Raw genomic sequence first — 23,149 nt, 5'->3', positions numbered from 1 at the left:
AACCACACTAGAGGTTGTCAATTTTCCTAACCTTTTCGAAATGCCAATCTTAATTCTATTGATCTACTCCAGGGATGGTAGACCTCTTAGAGATGAGTGCCCAAACTGCAACCCAAAACTCACTCACTTATCATAAAGTGCCAATGCTGCAATTACATCTCAACATTGAGATTTTAACTTAGAAAAAACAACTCATACATTAACATCTTTTGTCATAAAAGAAAAACAACGTGTGCCATAGGTTCACCACCACTGAATTCTCCTTTATTGTATGATTCCATTTTATTATTTTTTGCTTCTATCTTATCTCCTTTAATTTTTTTCACTTTTTAATTGATTATACAGATTGTTTTATTTAAGTAGACTTAAAGATGCACATTATATACTTTCATCACTTTTACCCTTCCAAGCCTCTCCACTTACTCCAGCCTCACCTGAAGTTTCACATTTATGGGACAGTATCAGTGTGTATATTTTGATCATGTCCATCCTTCAACTACCTGCCCTTATACTTCCTTCTTTTTCCCTCCCTTTAGTCTAATAATAGTTTTTCTACTTTATTGTCATCCTCTTAGATGCCACATATCAGGGAGAACATACAATATCTATCTTATTTCACTAACATGATAGTCTCCAGTTCCAAGCATCTTCTGGCAAATGACATAATTTCATTCTTCCTTATAGTTTATTACTCTATTGTATATATACACATTTTATTCATCTCTTGATGAGCATCTAAACTGGTTTCATAACTTGACTACTGTGAATTCTGTTGCACTAAACATGTTTGTAAATATCCCTATGGTATGCTGACCATAATTGCTTTGGTGTATACCAGGGAGAACATCAAATGATAGCTCTATTTTTACTTCTTTTAAGGAACCTTCCTACTAATCTCCATAGGAGCTGTACTAATTTACATTCCCACCAGTGTTATGGAAGTGTTCCTTTTTTCCTTTGTAATCTTGTCAGCATGTACTGGTTTCTGTATTCTTGATGATAGCTATTCTGACTAGGGTGAGATGGAATTTCAGTGCAGTTTTGATTTGCATTTCTTTCCTTCAACTTATAAAAATAAGAGATCATTAACAAGAATAATGGTTACAGAGTTTGTATAAAATATGGGATTCTTTTTTTCAATCCTTAAAGTAGCTTTAGGGGTGGATCTTTTATATCATTTTACACACGTGAAATTCATACACAGGGCTTCACTCTAATCCATCCTAGAAACTTCTCCTATCCTTTTAGAATTTATATTTTAAGTGACATATTAGTTACTCTTCTTGTTGCTGCAGCCAAATACCCAACAACCATATGTTAAGAGGGGAAAGATTTATTCACCTCAGTTTGTAGGGGTTTCAGTCCATAATTGGCTAGATCCAAGGCAGGATGGTCTTGCAGTGGGGCATCACAGAGACCTAGTTCAATGCAAGCAGAAGACAGCAAAAACTAGCATATAAGAGACCTTAACAGACTCTTTGTCTGTTTTATCTAGGTTACTTAGGGCAGGTAGAACTCACACCCTTAATCCTATGCCCTTGATTTTACCACTGCACCATTAATTAATCCTAGTGTCACACACTCTATATCCAGGCACCTCTGAAAAAGCCCCACCTACAGCTGCAAGAGGCTTTTGCTGGACACCTAAACATAAAGCCATAACAAGGGAATATGCTCTAAGAACAGCCATGGTTCAGAAGATAGAACCTTCACTCTCACCAACTGTTCCTGAATAATCTCCAGCATACCTAAGAAATGCCAAGTGCAGTGGTGGTGGTAGAATGCAAAATGTGTAAGCTATGAGAAGGCTGCCTGGGTCAGAGAAGCAAGCATATAGCAGCCCTTAACTCATCCACCACTCTTGGTCACTGGACTCAAGCTGATGGCTCTTCCTGCTGACTCCTAGTAAGAACAAAGCATATTTGCTTACAAACGAAATTCCCTGCTTAAAAGCACATTATGGAGAAACCACATCCAAAAAGACATTCAGAGGTAAGTGGGTTATTTTTTCAGTCAGAGGTCAGTATGTATTCAGAGAAGAAAATTCAACATTGCTACTTTTGACTTTTTTTTCTTAATATAACTACAGGACTCAAGTATGTAATCTTTCAAAACACATGCACAAAAAATCAAACATATTTGTGAATCTTACATACTGTACTTTTTATATAATTGTACTTTTAATTACATCCCTTAACTTTTGAGGATTCATCTTTTCTTAAAATAGTGCTTAATTACCAGATCTTACTTTCTAAAAAATTTTAGGCTAGAAATTTCTAAGCACTTTCCTCACGAAGAATATTATCATGTACTGTGAACATGTATCAACATAAATAAAACTTGGGGGAGGTCTAAGGAGATAGCTTGGTGGTCTAAGTGCCTGCAAGGTAAGCTCAAGAACCTGGGTTTGATCCCTCGTAACGCATCCTATGCTGGCCCTGTAATTCTTGTCACACACCTGTAAGATCCCAGCGCTATGAGGCTGAAACAGGAAGATCACTATAAGTCCGAGCTGCATAGTGAGACCCTGTACCAAATGAATAAATGATTGAAAAATTTAAAAAAATAGAACTTGGGGAAAGTAACAAGAATATTGGGATGTTTTTGAAGGTGCAATGTATGGAGTTAATGGCAATGTTTCTTTTACTGTAAAAAATTTTTTAAGACTTAAAATTTCTCAGTAGTGTTTAGCAACATTCCATTAGTTTTGACATATAGTATTTATCATTTACTTTCTTCTTTGAACCACGACTCATTTACAATGTAATTGTCTCAATATAACAATGCCTGGTAACAATATAATACCTGGTATCTCTAACTTAACTGCATGGTAAGAGAATGTATGATTTTCATCCTTTAAGTATAGATGCTTTCATGAATATAGCTGATAACACTGCAAGTCTTTGTGGTTCTGTTCCTTCCAGTGGTTTTCACTTATCTTTTTTCTATATACTTATTTTTGGCTGCTTGCTGAATATTGCCTGTAGAAATGTTTTGTTACCTAAGTTACAATGTTGTTAAGTCTCTTGTATCCATGTCAGGTCTCAAGTTGTATTTACCTAGACTCAAAACTAAAGGCTGGCCCATGACCACTTGTCAGGGATCCTTTCTTTTACTGTCTCATTGACAGGCCACTGTCTCCTTTGAGGAAGGGGTGTGTTTAGCATTGATTTAATCCTTAGGGTACAGCACAGCTTAACTTCTAAAGATTCATCAATTTCATCTGATAATTCAGCTTCTACTCACAAGTCCCATCCACAGTAGTCTTGGACAAGTTACTTAGAAGAGTCTACTTGAAGCATTTGGTTTACCCAGATAATACTATACAGTTAACAATATTTTGTTAAGTTCTATCTGTTCCTGAGAAATTGTTTATGCCCAATCCTTCATATGATCTGCCCATTCTCACAAGTTATGACTCATTAAGACTATCACAGTACTTATCCATGGTCCCCTCAAAATATATTTGTGGTTCTACTGGAGGCATCACCTAACTTTTGGTGAAACCTATAATACTCCTGTGGGATGAATTTCCCTTTACCTTCTCTTATTATGGATCTGGTATAACTTACTCCACTAAGATATGACACATAAATTGTCTGTAGATTGCTCCATGAAGAGTCACAGCCTGTTTACATTTGGAGAATTTCTTTATTGGAGTTCCACCTTACCTTGCCACAGCTATCTGACCTTCATGACAAAGACAGTAAGCCCTGAACAAAGTATTCATATTTTACAAGAGACAGTAATTAGTACATATGTGGTACATGACATCTTTACAATGAATTCCAAAACAAACACTTAACAAGTGTATAAAGAAACAGATTTCCTAATCTCTCCATTATTGGTAGCTACTTAGCATTTTAGCTCTTGTAATAAAATGTCCTCTTACTCAACATTCCTACTCATAGGAATCCCTGAATCAATTCTGTAAGGTGCAAATTCACATTGAAGACATGTTAACTATTACAAGTGCCAGAATCCTCTCTGTTAAAGAGACACTTTTCATTTATCACACATTCATTATTCATTGAGGGAGTTCACTTGAAACTTTGTCTCACTCATTCAAATGGAGTATTAACAAATTCAATTTCCATTAAGACTCTCCTACTTCAGGTTAGACTTATGATAGTCTATGCTTTTTATTTTTTCCTACAAAGAAATCCAATTTTTTTTTACAAGTCGTCATCTACTTCCCCTAAGCCATTCAATTATATTGTGTATAACTCATGATCACTTATAAATGAATTTCTATTCCCTGAAGCCTATGTCTCCCTGAATTTGCCTGTTGCCTTGACGCCTTTCTTGAACTTTTTTTCCATTTTACTGACCAAGATACAATTGAGATTCAAAGCTATGCCTGAATTACCTATATTTCTACTCACAAAATTTACTCAAATAGTTTATATGGTATGTGATTTCTAATTGGAGTGTTTTCCTCATCTGCATTATTCTAGGTCCAAAAATATCTTATTTTTAGAATTTCAAAAATATGCCATTACTTTGATACTTTAAATTCCCAGTGTAGACTATCTTATATTCCAAAAGGGTTCAACTATCTTGAAATGAGCCTTCCTTGTTGACTGTTGTGAAAATCACAAAAATGGTTACTTAGATTATGTAGAATGGTTTAATTTATACCATGAAAATTACAAGCTGTGAATAACGACCTCAGAAATTTTTACATTCAAACAGTTTCTCTTCCATATGAGTTCTCTGAGATTTGGTAAGCTCTGCCTCCCACAAAGGCATCCTCATCCTGGTCCCATCCAAAGCAATCCCTCCTTCATATAGCCTCATCTGGGATGTACTACACTGATTCTCCACATTTATTATATTTAAAGGTTCTTCTCCAGTATGGATTTTTCTATGCTTGGTGAGATTTGATCTGATATTAAATGCTTTCCCACACTCATTACATCGGTATGGCTTCTTCCCAGTGTGGATCCTCCTGTGCTGGTCAAGGACTGACCTATAATTGAAGGACTTTCCACACTCACAATTATAGGGCTGCTTCCCACTGTGAACACTTTTATGGTTAATAAGACTTGAGTGTGAGATGTATGCCTTCCCACACTCATCACATCCATAAGGTTTTTCTCCTGTGTGGATCCTTTTATGCACTGTGAGGCCTGAACTGTTCCTAAATGCCTTCCCACATCCATCACATACATAGGGTTTCTCCCCTGTATGGATCCTCTTGTGCTGAGAAAGGAGAGAGCTGTAACTGAAAGATTTTCCACACTCAACACACTTGAAGGGTTTCTCCCCAAGATGGACTCTTTTATGGCTTATAAGAGTTCTGCTTGAGAAAAAAGCCTTACCACATTCATCACATGTATAGGGTGTCTTGCCAGGGTGTGTACTTTTATGATTAATAAGGCTGGAGTGTGAGATGTAGGCTTTTCCACACACATCACATTCATAGGGCTTCTCTCCAGTATGAATTCTTTTATGAACTTTAAGGCTTGAGTTGTTTCTGAAGACCTTTTCACATCTATCACATTCATAGGGTTTCTCTCTAGTGTGTACCCTTTTGTGCTGAGAAAGAAGTGAGGTGTAATTAAAAGATTTCTCACACACATCACATTTGTAGGGCTTCTCTCCAAGATGAGTTTTTTTGTGATTTATAAGAGTTCGGTATGTGATGAAGGCTTTCTCACACTCGTCACACTTAAAGGGCTTCTCCCCAGGGTGGACACTTTTATGATTTATAAGGCTTGAGAGTGAGATGTATGCTTTCCCACATTCTTCACATTTGTAAGGTCTCTCCCCAGTGTGGATTCGTTTATGTACTTTAAGGCCTGAATTATTTCTGAAGGCTTTTCCACACTCATCACACCCAAAAGGTTTCTCCCTAGTATGAATTCTTTTATGCTGTTCAAGGGCAGAGCTGTAGTTGAAGGATTTCTCACAATAGCTACATTTATAGGGCTTTTCCCCTAAATGGATACCTTTGTGATTTTTAAGGCTAGAGCGTGAGATATAGGCTTTCCCACACACTTCACACTCGTATGGTTTTTCCCCAGTATGAAGTCTCCGGTGGACTTTTAGGCCTGAATTATTTCTGAAAGTCTTCCCACACACATCACATACGTAAGGTCTCTCTCCAGTATGAATAGTTTTATGTTGAAGAAGGAGGGAGTTATAACTAAAGGATTTGCCACATTCTTTACATTCATGGGCTTTCTTCCCTGGGTGAATGCTCTTATGAACTGCAAGGCCTGAACTATAGCTGAATGCTTTGCCACAGACATCACACTTATAAGGTTTCTCTCCTGTGTGAATCCTTTTGTGCACTATGAGGCCTGAGCTGTTCCTGAAGGCTTTGCCACATTCATCACATTCATAAGGTTTCTCTCCAGTGTGGATGACTTTATGCTGAATGAGGAGAGAGCTATAATTGAAGGATTTCTCACACTCATCACATTTATATGGTTTATCTCCAAAGTGGATGCTTTTATGGTTTAGAAGTGTTCTGCAAGTAATAAAGGCCTTCCCACATTCATCACATTCATAGGGCTTTTCACCTGTATGAATCCTTTTGTGGACTCTCAGGCCAGAGCTATTACTAAAAGTTTTCCCACAGATGTCACATTCATAAGGTTTCTCCCCTGTGTGTATCCTTTTGTGGACTCGGAGACCAGAACTATTTCTGAAGGCCTTGCCACACTCACCACACTCATACGGCTTTTCTCCAGTGTGGATCCTTTTATGCTGGTCTAGAACAGAGCTGTAATTAAAGGATTTTCCACACTCATCACATTTACAGTTCTTCTCCCCAGAATGGGTACTTTTGTGGTTTATAAGGCTGGAATAGGACATATAAGCCTTCCCACATTCATCACACTTGTACGGCTTCTCCCCAGTATGTATACGCTTGTGGACTCGAAGACTGGAACTACTCCGGAAAGTTCCTCCACAGTCATCACACTCATAGCGTTTTTCCCCAGTGTGCATAATTTTATGTTGAACAAGACGGGAATTATATTTGAAGGACTTCCCACACTCATCACATTTATGTGAATTTTTAACACCACTGGTTTTCTGCTGTGGACTGCTATAAGAGTTTCCGTTAATATTCTCCACACAGTTGTTTTGTTCATTGCTTTTCTGTTCTATAGGTATAGTTTGGTGGATAACAGGCTTTGAGCTCAAATGTAAGCTTTTTTCAGATGACTCATTATCCTGTTCTGTCTTTATATTTGCCATGTTCTTAGTTCTGCTAATCTTTTCTATGATGACACTTAGGTCTTCTTTCATTCTTTTCACCTTGGGCCTTTCTGGTGGATTCTTTACCTTGCTATTCCAATCATAAGCTTTACCAATCTTTGATTCTTGCCTAGGATCCTTGTGAAGACTTTCCACTTTTGGCCACTTATATTCTGGATTTCCAACATATTCATTTGTTTCAACTGGTTCATCATTCTCAGTGCTTGTCTCCAAATGTGACACTAAACAGAAAAGAAAATGGAACTCGTTCACTTCATTTAGAAAACAGAAGAATAACATCAAACTTCACTCAGGGGCCAGGAAGATGGCTCAGTAGATTAAGCGTTTGCCTGGCAAACGCAAGGGCCTGAGTTCAATCCCTGGTTCTGGGGGAAAAAAAAAAAAACAACCTTCACTCATCCACTTGATATTAACTGCATGTCACATGATACATACATTTTTAATTACTAGGGATATAAAGGTAGACATAAAACTTCTGCCCTTATGAAACTAATGTTAAAACACTAGAACCCTTAAATTTCAAAGCTCAAAGAACTTTTTTATTCTTATATAACAGCTTAGCATGAGGGCCAGCTAAAATGAATTAAATGATGCATACTGAAGAGTTGCTGAACAATGTCACCTACACACAGAAAAATAAACAGAAGGTAAAATAAATCTCTGAAGGAGACAGATTAATAAGAAAAAAGTGAGGCATAATTTTATATTATGTAAAATTATACATAAATAGCAAAGAGCAGGCAAAATAAGAGAAGAAATTAGGATGTGGATAAAAATATTGGGGAGGCAGTTGTGGTTATAAAATCATGAGGACATTCACTGCTGAGATAAGAAAGCAACCTGCAACTGCTTAGAATTGGACTGGTTTGGCCTCCTGGATTTTCTCTCCTGGGAAAACACTGACCATGGATAAGTACATGCTATAGTTAGGGAAGAGCTCTACACAAAAGAATATGCTCCAACTGCCAGGCAGGGAACAAAGCTTTCATTATCACTTATGAACAGGCAAACCACAGAACATACCAAAGACACAAACCATTAAGCAAAGGATGTACAGTTGGCCCTCTGTATCCAGATTTTGCATCCATGAAAGCAGCCAATCATGGATTAAAAATATTCAGAAAAACAAAATTCCACCTGTACTCTACATGTACAAACTTCATCATTATGCCCTAAAATATATAGCATAACAAAGATTTACACAGTACTTAACACTGCCCAGGCTGAAACGCTCTGATCCCTTAAAGATACTATACACATGACTGACATTCCATCATTCCCTCACTGACAAACTGACTCCTGAGACAAAAAGAAACTGTTCTAAGTTACCTATCTTCCACCTTAGACAATGAAACATTTTTGAGCAGACTTATTTATAATTTTGATTTCTTGCTCTGGCTATCAGATGCTTTTTTTTAGGAGAGGGTCTACAGGGTCTACAGGGTCTCACTGCATAGATCAGACTTGTAGTGATCCTCCTGTTTTACAGCCTCCCAAGTGCTGGGATTACAGGTGAGTGCCACAAGGCCCATCACCATCTCAGTGCGCTCTGGTGGTGTGAGGGGGTGGGCACAGCCAGCCCGGGGATTGAACTCCCAGCCCAAGTCTGGTGAGGCAAGTGCTGAGCTATTTGGCTGGCCCTTTATCAGATGCTTTGGATCAGTTCTCTGAAATTCTGTTAATCCTATTTAGAAAACTTTATATGCAAATATGTGAGCAAGGAACAGTGCCAATTAAAAATAAAGTACAATACATACTTTGGAGTAGATTCATTTTAGAAAAATACACAAAGTAATCCAACTTATATTTATGGGAATGATGTACTCCAAATTAAAATTATAGCACAGGAAAGCAAGCTAGAGCTCAGGAAAACGCTAGGAACATCAAATAATCACTCAGTAGATATTGACTACCAAAAACAAAAAAAGTTCAGCTGAGTATCACAAAATGACTTAAATGAATATTACATAATACTAAAAATTATCAGAGATCACTAAGGAATGGCATGACTCTATTAGTTCAGGCAAGTCCACTGAAATGAGACCTTCTGTGTGGGCAGTGGAACCCCAAAACTATCAGCAGCAACACACTGATATAAAAGGTAAATGTAACTGGTTGTGGTGGTGCATGCCTGAATTACCAGCACATAGGAGACTGAAACAGAAGAAACCACTACGGGTTGAAGCTAACTTGGGCTACACAGTGAATCCAGGGCCAGCCTGGCTATATAGCAAGATGCTGTTTTTAAAAAACTAGAATAAAATAGATAAAATAAATGAAAGGTGAATATGCTTTGAATGCTGTTCCTATACACATTGGAGTTCTGCTCCATTCATTTCCTTTTCTATCATGGCCCCTCTATGTCTATGCACCTTGGATCCTCAGGATAGAAAAACATTCAAGTTCCTATAGACATAAAAACAATTTCATAAACACACAAAAAATGCTAGTAAAAAAAAAAAAAAAAAACAAAGAAAGAACTATCAGGGGATTCATTATTTCCTAACAAATATGAAAACACAGTATCAACACTCTAAATAAAACACTTGCATGAAATAGAAAAGTTTAGCAATTTTCCCCACTCCCCATAGATACAAATGATAAGGCTAGTGTTTCACATTATTGGGGGAAAAAGCCAATCTTTATTTAAGATTGTTAGTATTAAGACCAATGGTGTCACAACTACTATAAGCTATACAGAAAAAGATAAAATTACATCCATTCTTTACCACACACTGAAATAAACTCCAAGTGGAACAGGACTCTAAATATTTTTTAATAACAAGTTATACAAGTACTCAAAGAAAATGCAAATAAATACCTCCATGGCTTGGGTATAGAGAAAGCTTTCTAACTATAATACAGATGTAATGAAAAACTAATGTCTAAGTATACTACATAAAAATAAAATTTTATGGTAAAAATACCATTAACAAATCAGTGACAAAATGGAAAAATATTCATATATATTGATATATAATCCTGATAGGTTAATAAATAAAGGGCCAATATTCTTAGTATATGAAGAATTTTCAAGCTGCACAGGGTGGCACACACCTAAAGCCCCAGTACTTTGGGAACCTGAGGCAAGAGGATCAGAAGTCCAAACCTAGGTTGGGTAACTAAAAGAGGTCCTTTCGCAATAATTATTATTATTATTTTTTTAAAGCTAGGGATGTAGCTCAATGTTAAGGACCTTAGTTTAATTCTAGTACTGCAATACATACATACATACACACATACATACATACATACATACATATAAGAATTTTCAAATACTGAAGGGAAATAAGACTAAATATCCCATAGAAAAACAAGCAAAAGATATGGACAAAAATAAATATTAAACTTGAAAAAACATCCAACTTCACTAATGAGAAATATAAAGTATTAATAGCATTTCCATTTGTCACCTTGGCAAACATTCAGAACTTGACAATAGTGGAGGCTGTAAAGGTAGCAAATATTCTCATACATTATTAGGAATGCAAACCGGCACACAACCCCATTACGGTAGGGAATTTCCTGCTGCTTAATAAAAGTACATTTTTTTCCCTTTAATCCAGAAATCTCACTTCTAGAAATTTATACTTAAGATATACTTCTAATAATACACAAAGATATCATTATAGCACTATTTATAACTCCAAAATATGGAGGAATATCTAAATGTGCAAAAAATAGAAGACAAGGTAAATAAACTAAGACACATATACAAAATAGAGTATTATGCTAGTACTATATTTTTTGTGTAAGAAAGAAAAGAAACAATCTTCAGCCCCAGAAAACAATTGCCACTTAAAAGGGATGGGATCAGAGAAAAGCGTAGAAGGGAGAAAAAAGAAACTCTTGGGTAAGCAGCTTTTTGTATTATTTTTACTTGTAGAAGCATAATATTCTGCATATTCAGACAGCAAGACTAAATTAGTAAGGAGAAACTAGTAAAACAGGAAACAGAAACAAATGAACTCACATGTGTTCTGTATGACTACCAAAACCAAAAGACAAAAATAGAAGGAAACAAATCCTGTATTTTAGAAATGTGTGTGTGTGTGTGTGTGTGTGTGTGTGTATAACATATATGTGTATATATATACATCAGTCTTGGAAAGTTGGGAGGGTGTAAGAACTGTAAATAAAAACTATTTTTAGGTTTCTTTTCTCTAGTGGTATAGGCAATTCAGAAAGCAATTCAGAAAGCAATTCAGAAAGAATTATTATTTAATTCCAAGTAAATGTGATGATTTTTGTTTGGAGATAGGGTTCTGATGAAGACATAAAAATTCCAACTACTATAGTAAAAGGCAAGAAAGAACCTTGTAGGGATGAACTGGAGAACTGGTGTGAACTCATCACTTCTACATTATATATGTATCACATTTATATGAATGTATACATATTCACTTTTATGTATAGTACTTATGTGCATATATTCCTTAGCTCAAAGTAAAAAATTTTTGCTACAAAGTAAAAAATCAAAAGCATCTCAGTGATAATCAACATATCAAGAGCCTAGCCTAGTTTTCTATTACTATTCTCTGATAAAAGGTACCAAAATCCTTATAAAAATGGCTGGTTCTAGGTTGGAAACAAGATGTGCATGATGTCCTGGGGCATCCTGCTATACCAGCAAGTAAGGAGGGGTTCAAGAAAATGATGCAGAATGGTACAGGACTACAGGAGTCAACTTTAGCACCCAATTTAGGTACCACAGATATCACAGTAATGGATTATAAACTACTAAAACTAGAATTTCAATAAGACCATACAGGTAAAACTTAGAGAAGTCCTTCCAGCAAAATATTACTGGTTGGAAAAAATAGCATTCTGCAATTATCAGAGTAAAGACTGGGACCCATCTTACTCTATGTAAGTTTCTCAAATTCATTTAAGAGAAAAAAAAAACAACTTGGATATATGAGGGATCAAGAGGTCAAAGTAATATCAAGCAGGTGAATTTGAATAAACACTATTTTTTTACTATTCTGATTCTTGAAATTTTTCTATATATTTGAAATTATCTTCAGATAGCTTTTAGGATGTCAAACAGTAACTACCACATCTACTATCTTTCCCTGTAGGTAGTACTCTCACCATCCTGCTTCCTACTCTTAAAAATATGGGCTTCAGGTTGCATTTCCCCTCAAGCTTCACCTACTCAATCTGACTTCTCCCACTCAGATCATGCTGCAGTTTATTTTATTTATTTATTTTTTAGTTGAACTGGGAAATGAACTCAGGCCCTTGCACTTGCCAGGCAAGCACTTATTCTACTGAACTGTCTCCCCGGCCCAGATCATGCTGTATTAGCTGCTTTGAGCTGCATTAGCAGGCTTATGCCTTGGACTGCTGCCCCTTGCATGTCCCTGCCCTCCTCATTCTATCTTTAGCCTTTCTGCTTGATTCTACATATTGGGGTACTTTCCCTTCTGCAGCCTCACCTATGTACAATTATGGCTTCTACCACTCCCAGAAGCTCTTACAAGTTTATCTCTAACCTAGTGCCTCTCTTCAAGTATACACTCATACCTACCCCTGCCTCCCCTTTGGCTAAAAGTGGGCTCTTCTTGTATTTTCCTCAGTTCTAAAATTGCCATAAGACCAGCTGACTCTATTGCCCAAATAGTTGTGAAGCTCCCACCTCTACCTCCACTCTTGCTGTTAAGACCTTAGTATAAGCCTTCTTTTGAACTATGACTGTCTTTATTCTTATCCCTGCAAAATTTTTCCTCAAATTATTGTCGAAAGTTTTGTAAATCTACACTGGACCATTTCCTACTAGGGTTTGAGTATCTCCTCTAGCATTCAACTCATGCTGAATTTTTTTTTTTAATATTTAATACAGTGTCTACAAGGTCTCAATACACAGATCAGATGGGATTACAGGTGTGCACTACCACAGGTGTGCAGTCTCAATCACCCTCTCAGCACACCTGGAGGTGGTGGTGGGGGGCACTGCATGCATCTGCCTAAGCAGGGGCTTTAATCCACTGAGCTATCTGGCTGGTCTCATGCTGAAAAATTAATAGCCATTTAACAGAATTAAGGAGTCAGCCTACCCCCAACCCCAGCTTGCCTCAAAAACCTGGGCTCAAAGGATCTTCCTCCCTCAGCCTTCTGGCTGGGACTATAGGAACATACCACCATGCCTGGCATAAGTGTAACCTTGAAGAGGTGAGAGGGCTACGAGGGCTCTGCCCTTATGTTGTAAATATACTAATGCTGTTAGCACTTCAGGGGATTCCTTATTTAAAAAACAACAACAAAAACCAGTTTGGCCTCTCTTCTCTTTGCTCTTCTGCCATTTGATGCCTTTCACTGCATGGGCACACAGCAAAAAGGCCCTTATCACCATATGCTACTATGAGAAATAAAGTTCTGTTCATCATAAAAATTACTAGTTTGTAGTATTATATTGGAGCAGCACAGAGCACACACACTCTTCAAAGCCAAGGCTTCTGCATCCAGACAAGTCAAAGGATTCCTTGGATAGGCAATGGACCATCCTAACTTACCCATTTCTGCCATAGCACTCACTAATTCTAGGCCTGCTGTTTCCCTCAACATTTTAACAGGATATTTCTTAATTCCACTGATGTCCTTTGGTGTTGGTTATCTGGCTGCAGACTCTCATCTTCATGAAAGGACAAATAATTCACTCTCTAACCTAGTCAGAGGCTTTGTTTAAAGTCATGTTTGGATAGACTTGATATTATCACTTGGTGTAGTTCACTTAGTCCTCTGATTGACATCAAAACAGATCAATATAAATGAACAAGTTAAATGAAAATAGGTAACTTGAAATAAAATTTGAATTAATAAATTCCAATACTTAAGAAAAGGCCAATCAAAACAGGTGTGGTGGTTTATGTTTGCAATCCCAATTACACAGAAAGCTGAGGCAGGAGAGGATTACAAGCTCGAGGTTAGTATGGGCAAGAGAAACCTGTTCTCAAAATTAAAAAAGCATCAAGGACTAGCAATGTATAGCACTTGTCTAGCAGGAGGGAGGCCCTGTGTTCAATCCCTGTCCTACTAACAAATAGTAAAGGCTTTATGGGCCATATAAGACTGTTACTTATTACTGCTCTTTTTTAAAAAAATACTGCTTTAAAAGTACAGAAATCATTCTCAGCTTATGGGCCATACAAGAACAGAAACATGAGCAGAATACTAGGATAGCACTATAGTAACTGCTGCTAATAAACAGAGGCAAACAAGAGAATGTACTTATCCTTATAATACTGAATATGCTTTCTAGCATACCAGTTATCACTGATGCTGATGAACATGGAACCTAAATTATGATCCGTATCTTGCTTTTTACTCCAGGCCCTGAGCTAGTTCTGGGAATGAACAGAAAGACAAGAGAAGGCCTAGATATCAAAGTGCCCATAGACTAGGAGCATTTGATAGAGGCAAACATAAGCACAGATGGGAGAACAGGAAGGGACAGACTCTGCCCTCAAGAACTGAGTTTCATGAAGGAGAGGGTATTCCCAGGAAAGAGCAGGCACAAAGCAACTGATATTCACCACTCTTCAGACATCTGGAGTATAAGGCAGTGGGCAAAACTTAAACAAGTAGACAAAAAATGAGGGCCATACCAGGGGCTGACTAATGGGAGTCCAGACTTGACCCTCAGGAGTTTTAGGCAAGGAGTACCAAATATAATCATACATTTTGGAAGATCACTTACTTTATTACATCAAGGCCTATTATTTTCTGTAAAGGGCTAGATAATAGCAAAAGCTTTATGGGCCATATAAGACTTGCTTATTACTACTCTTTAAAAAAAAAATACTGCTTTAAAAGTACAGAAATCATTCTCAGCTTATGAGCCATACAAGAACAGATTACAGGGCTGGCCAGATAGCTCAGAGCCTGCTTAGGCAGAGTAGTGCATCCGGGGTTAGATCCCTGGCCTCCAGTCCTGCCCCTAGGGCAAGCTGAGAGGGAGATTGAGACGGATGGTGTGCCTGTAATACCAGCACTTGGGAGGCTAAAAACAGGAGAATCACTGAGTCCGATCTACATACAGAGACCCTATAGACTCTGTCCTAAGTACATTAAAAAAAAACAAGAACAGATTACAAGTCTAGTAGTTTCACAGCCTCTGTTAAATAACACCAGGGAGGAAATTTAGTTCTCTTTCCCATCTTGCAAGATAGCGGGTGAAAAAACTGAGAAGGCAGACACTAAAGAGAAAAAACCCGAAGCCCAGAAGGCTTCTGCCAGTCATACTGGTAAAAAGGGTAAGGTGAAGGCAATAAAGTCCAAGAAGGGGTAGCCCCATTGCAGCCGAAATCCTGTCCTGGTTAGAGGAATTGGTAGATACACCCAATCTGCTATGTATTCCAGAAAGGCTTTGTATAAGAGAAAGTACACAGCCGCTAAATAAAAGAAAAAGGAGAAAATTCTTGCTACGATCACAAAACCGGTTGGTGGGGACAAAAATGGAGCTACCTGGGTGGTTAAGCTTTGAAAAATGTCTAGATACTACCCTGCTGAAGATGTGCCCCAAAAGCTCGAGCCATGGCAAGAAACCCTTCAGTCAGCATGTGCAGAAACTTTTAGCTAGCATCACTCCTGGAACCATCTTGATCATCCTCACCAGGCATCAGAAAGGCAAGAGAGTGGTCTTCCTGAAGTAGTTGGCCACTGGCTTGCTACTTGTGACTGGGCCTCTGCGCCTTAATCATGTTCCACTCCGAAGAACACACCAGAAATTTGTCATTGTCACCTCTACAAAAATTGACATCAGCAAAATGAAAACCCCAAACACCTCACGGATGCTTACCTCAAGAAGCTGCAGAAACCCAGACACCAGGAGGGCAAGATCTTCAACAATGAGATACCAAATTTCAGAGCAGCACAAGGTAGATCAGAAAGCGTGGACTCACAGATTTCAGCAAAAATCAAAGCAATTCCTCAGCTCCAGGGCTACCTGTGATCTGTTTTTGCTCTGACAAATGGAACCTATCCTCATAAATTAGTGTTCTGAATTTCTTACTAAGAACCTAATTAAATAACTGATACATTTAAAATAAATAACACCAAGGAATCAAAGTTAAGATGGGATAATGGTATTGGAGTTCTTATGTGTTTTCTGGTTTTTTTTTTTTTTTTAAATGTTACTTGAAGTATGCTAGGTAAACTGCCACAGTATATGGAACTTTCTTGATATCTCAACCAAGAAAAAAATGAAAAGGTAAAGATGAAACAAATACAGCAGATTACTAAAACTACTGAATCTGAGGGATGATTTTATGAAAATTTGCTATAGTTTTCTACTCTCCTGTACATTTTTTCATTAAGAAAAAATGTTTGAAAAACAAACATCATCTGTATTAGCTGCAGTAGGAGAATGGATTGAAAAGAGTGATAACCAAGACCTAGATTTCCAGGTTACTATAAGCCAATCAAGAAGATTTGTGGTAGCTGTCATTGACACAAAAGGAATTACTCCAAAATCACAACTTATTCAGAGCAAAAAAGCATCGAAATTCTCAAAAGTTCGTAAGGCTAAATGGAAAATCGCACTCTAGTCAATTTTTAACCAACAGGAAGCATGACAGTATTTACCCAGTCACATCTGTCAAAAGTCAGCCACAGAATGTTCTCTTTTCTTTACAAATTATGTATGACCCACACCTCTGCTCATTTCTGTGCTTGTTCACATTGTCATCAGTGCCCATAAAAGTTCATACAGAGCCAGGCATAGTAGTGCACACCTCTAACCCAACACTAGGGAGGCTGAAGCAGGAAAATCACCAGGAGTTCAAGGCTAGCCTGGGCTACATAGTTAAAGGCCAACCTAAATATCTTGTGAGACCCTGTCTCAAGCAAACATAAAAACAAACCAAAACAGTTTATACAGATAGTTAGACCCTGTACTTAATTTTTCTCCAGAGTCAGGAGCCACTTCTCAAGAGTCTAGGCAACTCCCCAGAGCAACTGTGTCTCACTCTGGCTGGAAATCCTTTCCTATTGAGTACAGAAAAAGGCAGATGCAATACAACAGCAACTACTCTAAATTTCCAGAGTCTAAATATATTCTAAGGGCAGTGTGACTTGAAAATGGATAGAGAAAAAAACAAAAATAAAGGAATATGACCACAAAATGCTTACCAAATCAATAGAATACCTGAACCAATCAAAGTTGGGACTAAAAAGTGACTGAAAAAAGTGACACAAAGATGAAAGTACGATCTGTGTTCTTGTTATTCTGGAATTTAGTTTATGGATATCAGAACTGTAAATGGTTAACATGAGTTGTTTCTCCAAAAGGAGGAGAAACCTCCTCAATAAGGTTCAAAAGTGGTTTTTCTCCAAACTTAAAAAAAAAAAAAGGAATAGAATATTCTAATACTTCATAAAAGACAGATTTCTAGTCATCCCAAAGAAGGTAACTAAAGGAAAATCAGAAAGCAAACTGACTTTTTAAGGTAAAGGAGAATGGACTGGCTTGATGAGAATAATGGATAGAACTAGCCTACTAAGCCAGTACAGGGCTAAATACCATAAACACAAGTCTCAGGAAAGAAAAATTAGTTTTTACTTAGTTGTATTTCTTCTATACTACAATAATAATAATAATGACTCAACATACTTAACAATCTGCCAATAAATGGCTGAGTTAATGTAAACAAAAATCTGTTTAGCCCCACCCTGCGTTAAACTCCCAGTATCACAGAACAATCTAACAACCTTAACCTACAACAAAGCCACTCAATATACCACTGTTTAAGGTAACAAAAAAGTTAGGACTGGTTACAGGGGTTCTTCTATAATCTCAGCTATTGGGAAAGCAGAGGCAGGAGAATCTGAGGTTCAAGCCCACGCCAGAACCACCTGAGATGCTCCCAAAATAAAAATTAAAAATAAAAGTAAAAAATCGGGCTGGGGCTGTAGTTTAATTTAGCATTCCTTGGGTTCAATCATCAGTATTGGAAGAAAAAGGAAAATAAGAAACAACCAGATGTACACATATATTTAAAATAATGAACACCCAAAACATCTGAACAGTGACCAATCCAATACCAAAGTTGTAAAACAATCTCAATGTCATCTGATAGATAAAATAATTTATAACATTAACTTAATAGTATAAGTAATGGGGCAGGCGAGTTGGATTCCATCACCTGTCAAAATAAAGGTGGGCTTAATTACGTTTACACTTGTCTGTATTCGGATAAGAAATCCTGGCAGAATACACGCAAACCAACAAAAGTGGTTACCTAAGGAGGTAAAGCCTAGGAACATAAGCTAAGAAAAGTGAAAGGAAGTCTTTTCACCAACTTTTTAGTGCTTTTAATATAGAAGCCATGTTGAACGTATTACACGTTCAAATATTATTTTAAATAGTTAAGTCCTGCTGCCTGCCTACATACCAATACCCCAAGACCTAAGTCCTGCAGGCCGCTTTGCTTTCCTATACCACCAACACACCCTAGGCTGGCGGCCCGCGCCTCCTCCCAGGCCCTCCCGCCCCGACCAAGGCCAGCCCCTACCTAGTCACCTCCTCAGTTTGGGCAGCGCACGTCAGGTACACAGCTGCTTCCCTAATGCAAGGGCCGGAGCACGCCCTCTGGGGGTGCTCTGTGACAGGAGTCTCAACTCAGTCTTCCACCTAAAAAGGGGGTGACAGGGCCGGCCCAGAACACCCCCAACTATTCCTCTGGCGCTGTATTTTCAAGTCCCAGGGCCAAACTTAACTTCTAAGGGGGGCGACAGAGCGCTATTTTAAAGAACAAATTTTCGGATTTCTGCTCCCTCCTCACCCGAGAGAGCCATGGACAGGTGACGCGCACGGGGCTGGGACTCAGGCCTTCACCGGCGCCGAGCAAATCTAGGCGGACCCCAGCCCGCCCTGAGGGAGCAGCGAGGCCGCCGGGGCGCGCGGACGAAGCAGGGCCGCGCCTTCCCCGGGGCCTGCCCGCCCGAGGTCTTTCTTCCCCTTTTCTCTCCCAAGCCCGCCTCGAGATGCGTCGGGGAAAGCTCGGTTGCTCCCAGATCCCGCCCAAGGCCTGCGGGACAGCCTGGACCCGGCCGAGAAGGAAAGGGCGTGGCAGGCAGGGTCCGGGGGCGGAAGCGCGGGCGGCCGCGGACTCACGTACTGGCTGTGGCGGCGCCGCGGGAGCCCGGCCGCCGGCGGGACAAAAGCGCGGACGGCCAGACCGGAAGCGCCCGTGTCGGCCCCAGGGCACTTCCGAGGCAGCTCTAGGACACTGGAGGACTGACTCGGTGGCACGTGCGCGCGTGCGTGCGTGCGCGCGCAGGCACGCGATCGGTGGAGCGCCCTGCGGCCTGCTCCCTGGGGTCGAGGGGATCTTTCAGGTCTCCGCTGGTGGGCTCGTCTGGGGCATGGCCTGCATGTCGCCGGCGGGGTCTTCTGTTTCAGCGGACTTTCCCTTCCGCTGTGGAGTAGGGGGCGGGGTGTAGGTTGAAGTAAACGAGTGGTTTGGTGGGATACAAATCTAACGCCCCACCGTGGTCCGTGTAGACCCGCAGCTACGGAGGCGGGGCGGGAGGTGGGCGCGGCGCTGGGGTCTTCGGGGAGCCCGGGAACCGCGGGAACGAGTGCCCCGACCCGAGCCGACCACACAGCGTCCTCCCCACGCAGGCTTCCACCTCCGAACTCGAGGCCCAGGGTTACTCTAAGATGTTCGCTTGAGGTTTGGCAGTCATCAGCTTTTAACCGAAAATCTGCATCTTTTTCCGGGTTTTAGCATCAGCTTTTATTTTCATGGGAGTTTTATCTTATCTAAAATATTTTAACTCCACCTGCCCCATTGAATTTTATTATTTTAACTATGTTATGCATTTAAATTTTATTCATTTAATGAAAATAAAATTCTGAGATGACCTGAATGCAGTTACAGGCCGGGAAATGCAAACAGCTAATAGCTTTTGGCCAAAACCAGCGAACTAAGAACCCTCCCAAACCTAACAAGACTGCTCCAAATTCTTGCACGTTCTTCTCTGGGACTATGGGCATTTGTGGGAACTTGTCTCAAGACCTTGTCCTCCTCTTGACTAGCATTCTCCCCCCCCCCCAGGGCCAGGAATTGAACTCAGGCCCTTGCATTTGCCAGGGAAGCGCTTATTACATCGAGCCATCTCCCCGGGCCAGTAAACCTAATTTCATATGTCCCTTAATATCTAGTGTTTGGGCTCCTAGTGAAGTTAGAAAATTACAGTTTTGTTTCATTTTTAATTGTTAATTATCTTCTGGATGCTTAGCAAACAAATATATTGTTAAATTTTATGGTCTGTTCTGCAAAAAGTGAAATGGTTGGAAAAGCAGTTTAACTTGTTATTTTACAGGGCTGGGAACGTAGCTAAGAGGCATAGGCAACCTGTCTGGCAAGCGCAAAGTTCTAAGTTCGATCCCTGGTACCTCCTCCCAATGTTATTTTATTAGTGTGTGCTATACAGAATAGCAAGTTTCATTTTGCCATATTGGCACATGTATGTACCACATTTTTTAGTATTTTCATACCTTCCATTTTCCTCCCCACATCATCTCATTTTCTGATATTCTCCTTTCCATTTTCCTGACCCTCTTTTGATTTCACACATGAAAGGAAATATATACTATTTGACTTTCTGAGTCAGGCTTATTTTGATTATATACATGATTTCTAAATTCAAACATTTTCTTCTACAAATGACATGATTTTGTTTGTCTTTATGCCTCAATAGTGTTCCATTCTGTGTATGTACCAGATTTTCTCTGACCATTCTGATGATGGACACCTAGGCTGGTTCCATAAGCTAAGAATTGTGCTACAATAAATGTAGGTATCTCTGTAGTATTCTGACTGTTCTTTTGGGAATATATCTATGTATAGCTGGATTAAATGGTAGCTCTACTTTTAGTTTTTGAAGAGCTTCCATGCTGATTTCCATAGAGGCTGTGCTCGTTAACCTTTCTACCAACAGTGGTAGAAATTACCCCTTTCTCTTATTTGGACACTAACTGCTTTTTGTGTTACTGATGACGCCTATCCTGATTGTAGTAAGAGGCAATCTTAATGTGGTTTGATTGCCTTTCTCTAGTGGCTAAAGATGTGCTGTATCTCCTCACATGCTTCATAAATTTATTGGCCAATTTCACAGTGTCTGTTCATTGTCCCACTTACTGATATTTTTGGTATTAAATCTTGGAATTCTTTATATAGTATTTTGAATATACTCTGTCAGACAAATAGCTCACAAAGACTTTCTCCCATGCTATAGGCTGTCTCTTTACTCTGATAATTGTTTCTTTTGCTTTGCAGAAGCATTTTAATTTGATGTAGTCCCATTCATTGATTCTTGATGTTATTTGCTATGATAAAGTCTTATTAAGGGAGTCTGTCTATATAGGTTTCTCCTGTTTTCTTCTAATAATTTCAATGTTTTTTGGCCTTATACCTACAACTTTGGTTGATTTCCAGTTGATTTTTGTACAGGGTGAGTGAAAAGGATCTGTTTTCATTCTTACATGGTTATATTCTTACAGTTTTCCAAGCACCATGTGTTAAAAAAGCTTTCACTCAATGTGCTTGTAATCCCAGAACTGTGGGAGGCTGACTGGAGGATTACAAACTTGAAATGAGCCTGGACAGTTTAAGTTCTTTTAGATCTTGTCTCAGAATAAATAAAAAGAGCTGGGGATGTAACTCAACAAAGGCCAATCTCCACTACAAGAAGAAAAGAGACAGTGGTTATATTTTCTCTAATATATATTTGGCCCCTTTGTCAAGAAGCAGATTATTGTAGTTGTGTGAGTTTGTTTCTGTGTCCTACATTCCATCTCCTTGGCCTACATATCTATTTCTGTGCCAGTACCGTTCTGTTATTGTTACTACGTGTAGTATATTTTGAAATGGAATGTTGTGATGCCTGCAGCATTGCTTGTACTCAGGATTACTTTGGCTATTGAGGGTGAGACAGGAGGTTAGGTTGTGGCAAGGTTGGATGGGGAAGTAGGTGTGATGTGTTAATTACAAAATCCTAGAATTCATGTACTGAACAGTTTCCAACGGCCTACATGCAGACTTCTCTTGAGAACTCAAGCAGGTTTTCCATAGGATAACCTGGGATAACATCTGCTTGAGGAATGGGTGACATGAAAGGGACAGTTCCCACTGAGGTTTTGACACTGGGTTCTCTCCTGCATGGTGACCCACCCTTATGCTATATGGTGTATTTTTTTCTACTTTTACTTGGCCCAAATTTGCTTTGCACAGCCTGTTTCTTTTCCAACCTTTACTACATGTAAAGCCTTGCTACCATTTGTAGTTGTATTGACTAATTCTTTGTTCAATATAGAGAACCTAGATTCCAACTCCAAAAGGAAAATTCAGTACTTCAAAATCCATTGGAGAAGCACCGATTTAATAAGAAGGGCTTTAGAGCAATTCAAATTATATAAGTTGGATGAATTTTATTGATCATCTTCTATACTGACTTATCATTTTTATTGGTGCAAGTGCTGAGATATCCTATTTACATGGCTAAGGAGAGGGAATATGAGTTTTATTTTACTAATATAACTTTCACTATACTTGAGCAGAATTCTGCACAACTCAAAAGGCATCTGAGCCAGTGACAAATACGCTGTTAAGAGCAGAGGGCAATAATGACTGCTAATGGGGAGCAAACCCTCAGGCCCTCCTCGGCCATGAGGTTTTAGGCCAGAGCACAAAGAAGTTGAAGATCAGGATGAGATTCTCTAGAGCTGTTCTAACCAGTATCTTAGACTCTAGCTTCTGAGCACTTGAAATGTGGCTAGTGTGCCTGAGAATCTGAATCTGTGTGTGTGTGTGTGTGTGTGTGTGTGTGTGTGTGTGTGTGTTACTGGGCATTGAACCCAAGTCATTTGCTCTTAGCAACATCTTTGGCCCTTTTATTTTTATTTGATTTT

At 39.0% G+C, this 23,149-nt stretch overlaps 1 protein-coding gene across 2 annotated transcripts; it reads right to left on the bottom strand.

Moving 5' to 3' along the window:
* Positions 1 to 3,628: 3,628 nt before the first annotated feature.
* Positions 3,629 to 19,418, bottom strand: Zfp62 (ZFP62 zinc finger protein). Of its 2 annotated transcripts, none has more exons than XM_004641771.2 (2): positions 19,353 to 19,418; positions 3,629 to 7,454 (listed from the first exon to the last, which is right to left on the bottom strand). In XM_004641771.2, coding segments are annotated over exons 1-2 (2,784 nt in total). In that variant the 5' UTR covers positions 19,354 to 19,418; the 3' UTR covers positions 3,629 to 4,671. The 2 variants fall into 2 exon arrangements, with proteins under 2 accessions (XP_004641828.1, XP_023557612.1); XM_023701844.1 differs by lacking the exon at positions 19,353 to 19,418 and adding an exon at positions 19,017 to 19,340.
* Between the last annotated feature and the right edge of the window lie 3,731 nt (positions 19,419 to 23,149).

Source organism: Octodon degus, unplaced genomic scaffold, assembly GCF_000260255.1.
Source record: "Octodon degus isolate 3935 unplaced genomic scaffold, OctDeg1.0 scaffold00141, whole genome shotgun sequence".
Classification (NCBI taxonomy): Eukaryota; Metazoa; Chordata; class Mammalia; order Rodentia; family Octodontidae; genus Octodon; species Octodon degus.
The sequence above is the reverse complement of the archived record's forward strand: the minus strand, read 5'-3'. Positions and strand labels throughout refer to the sequence as shown.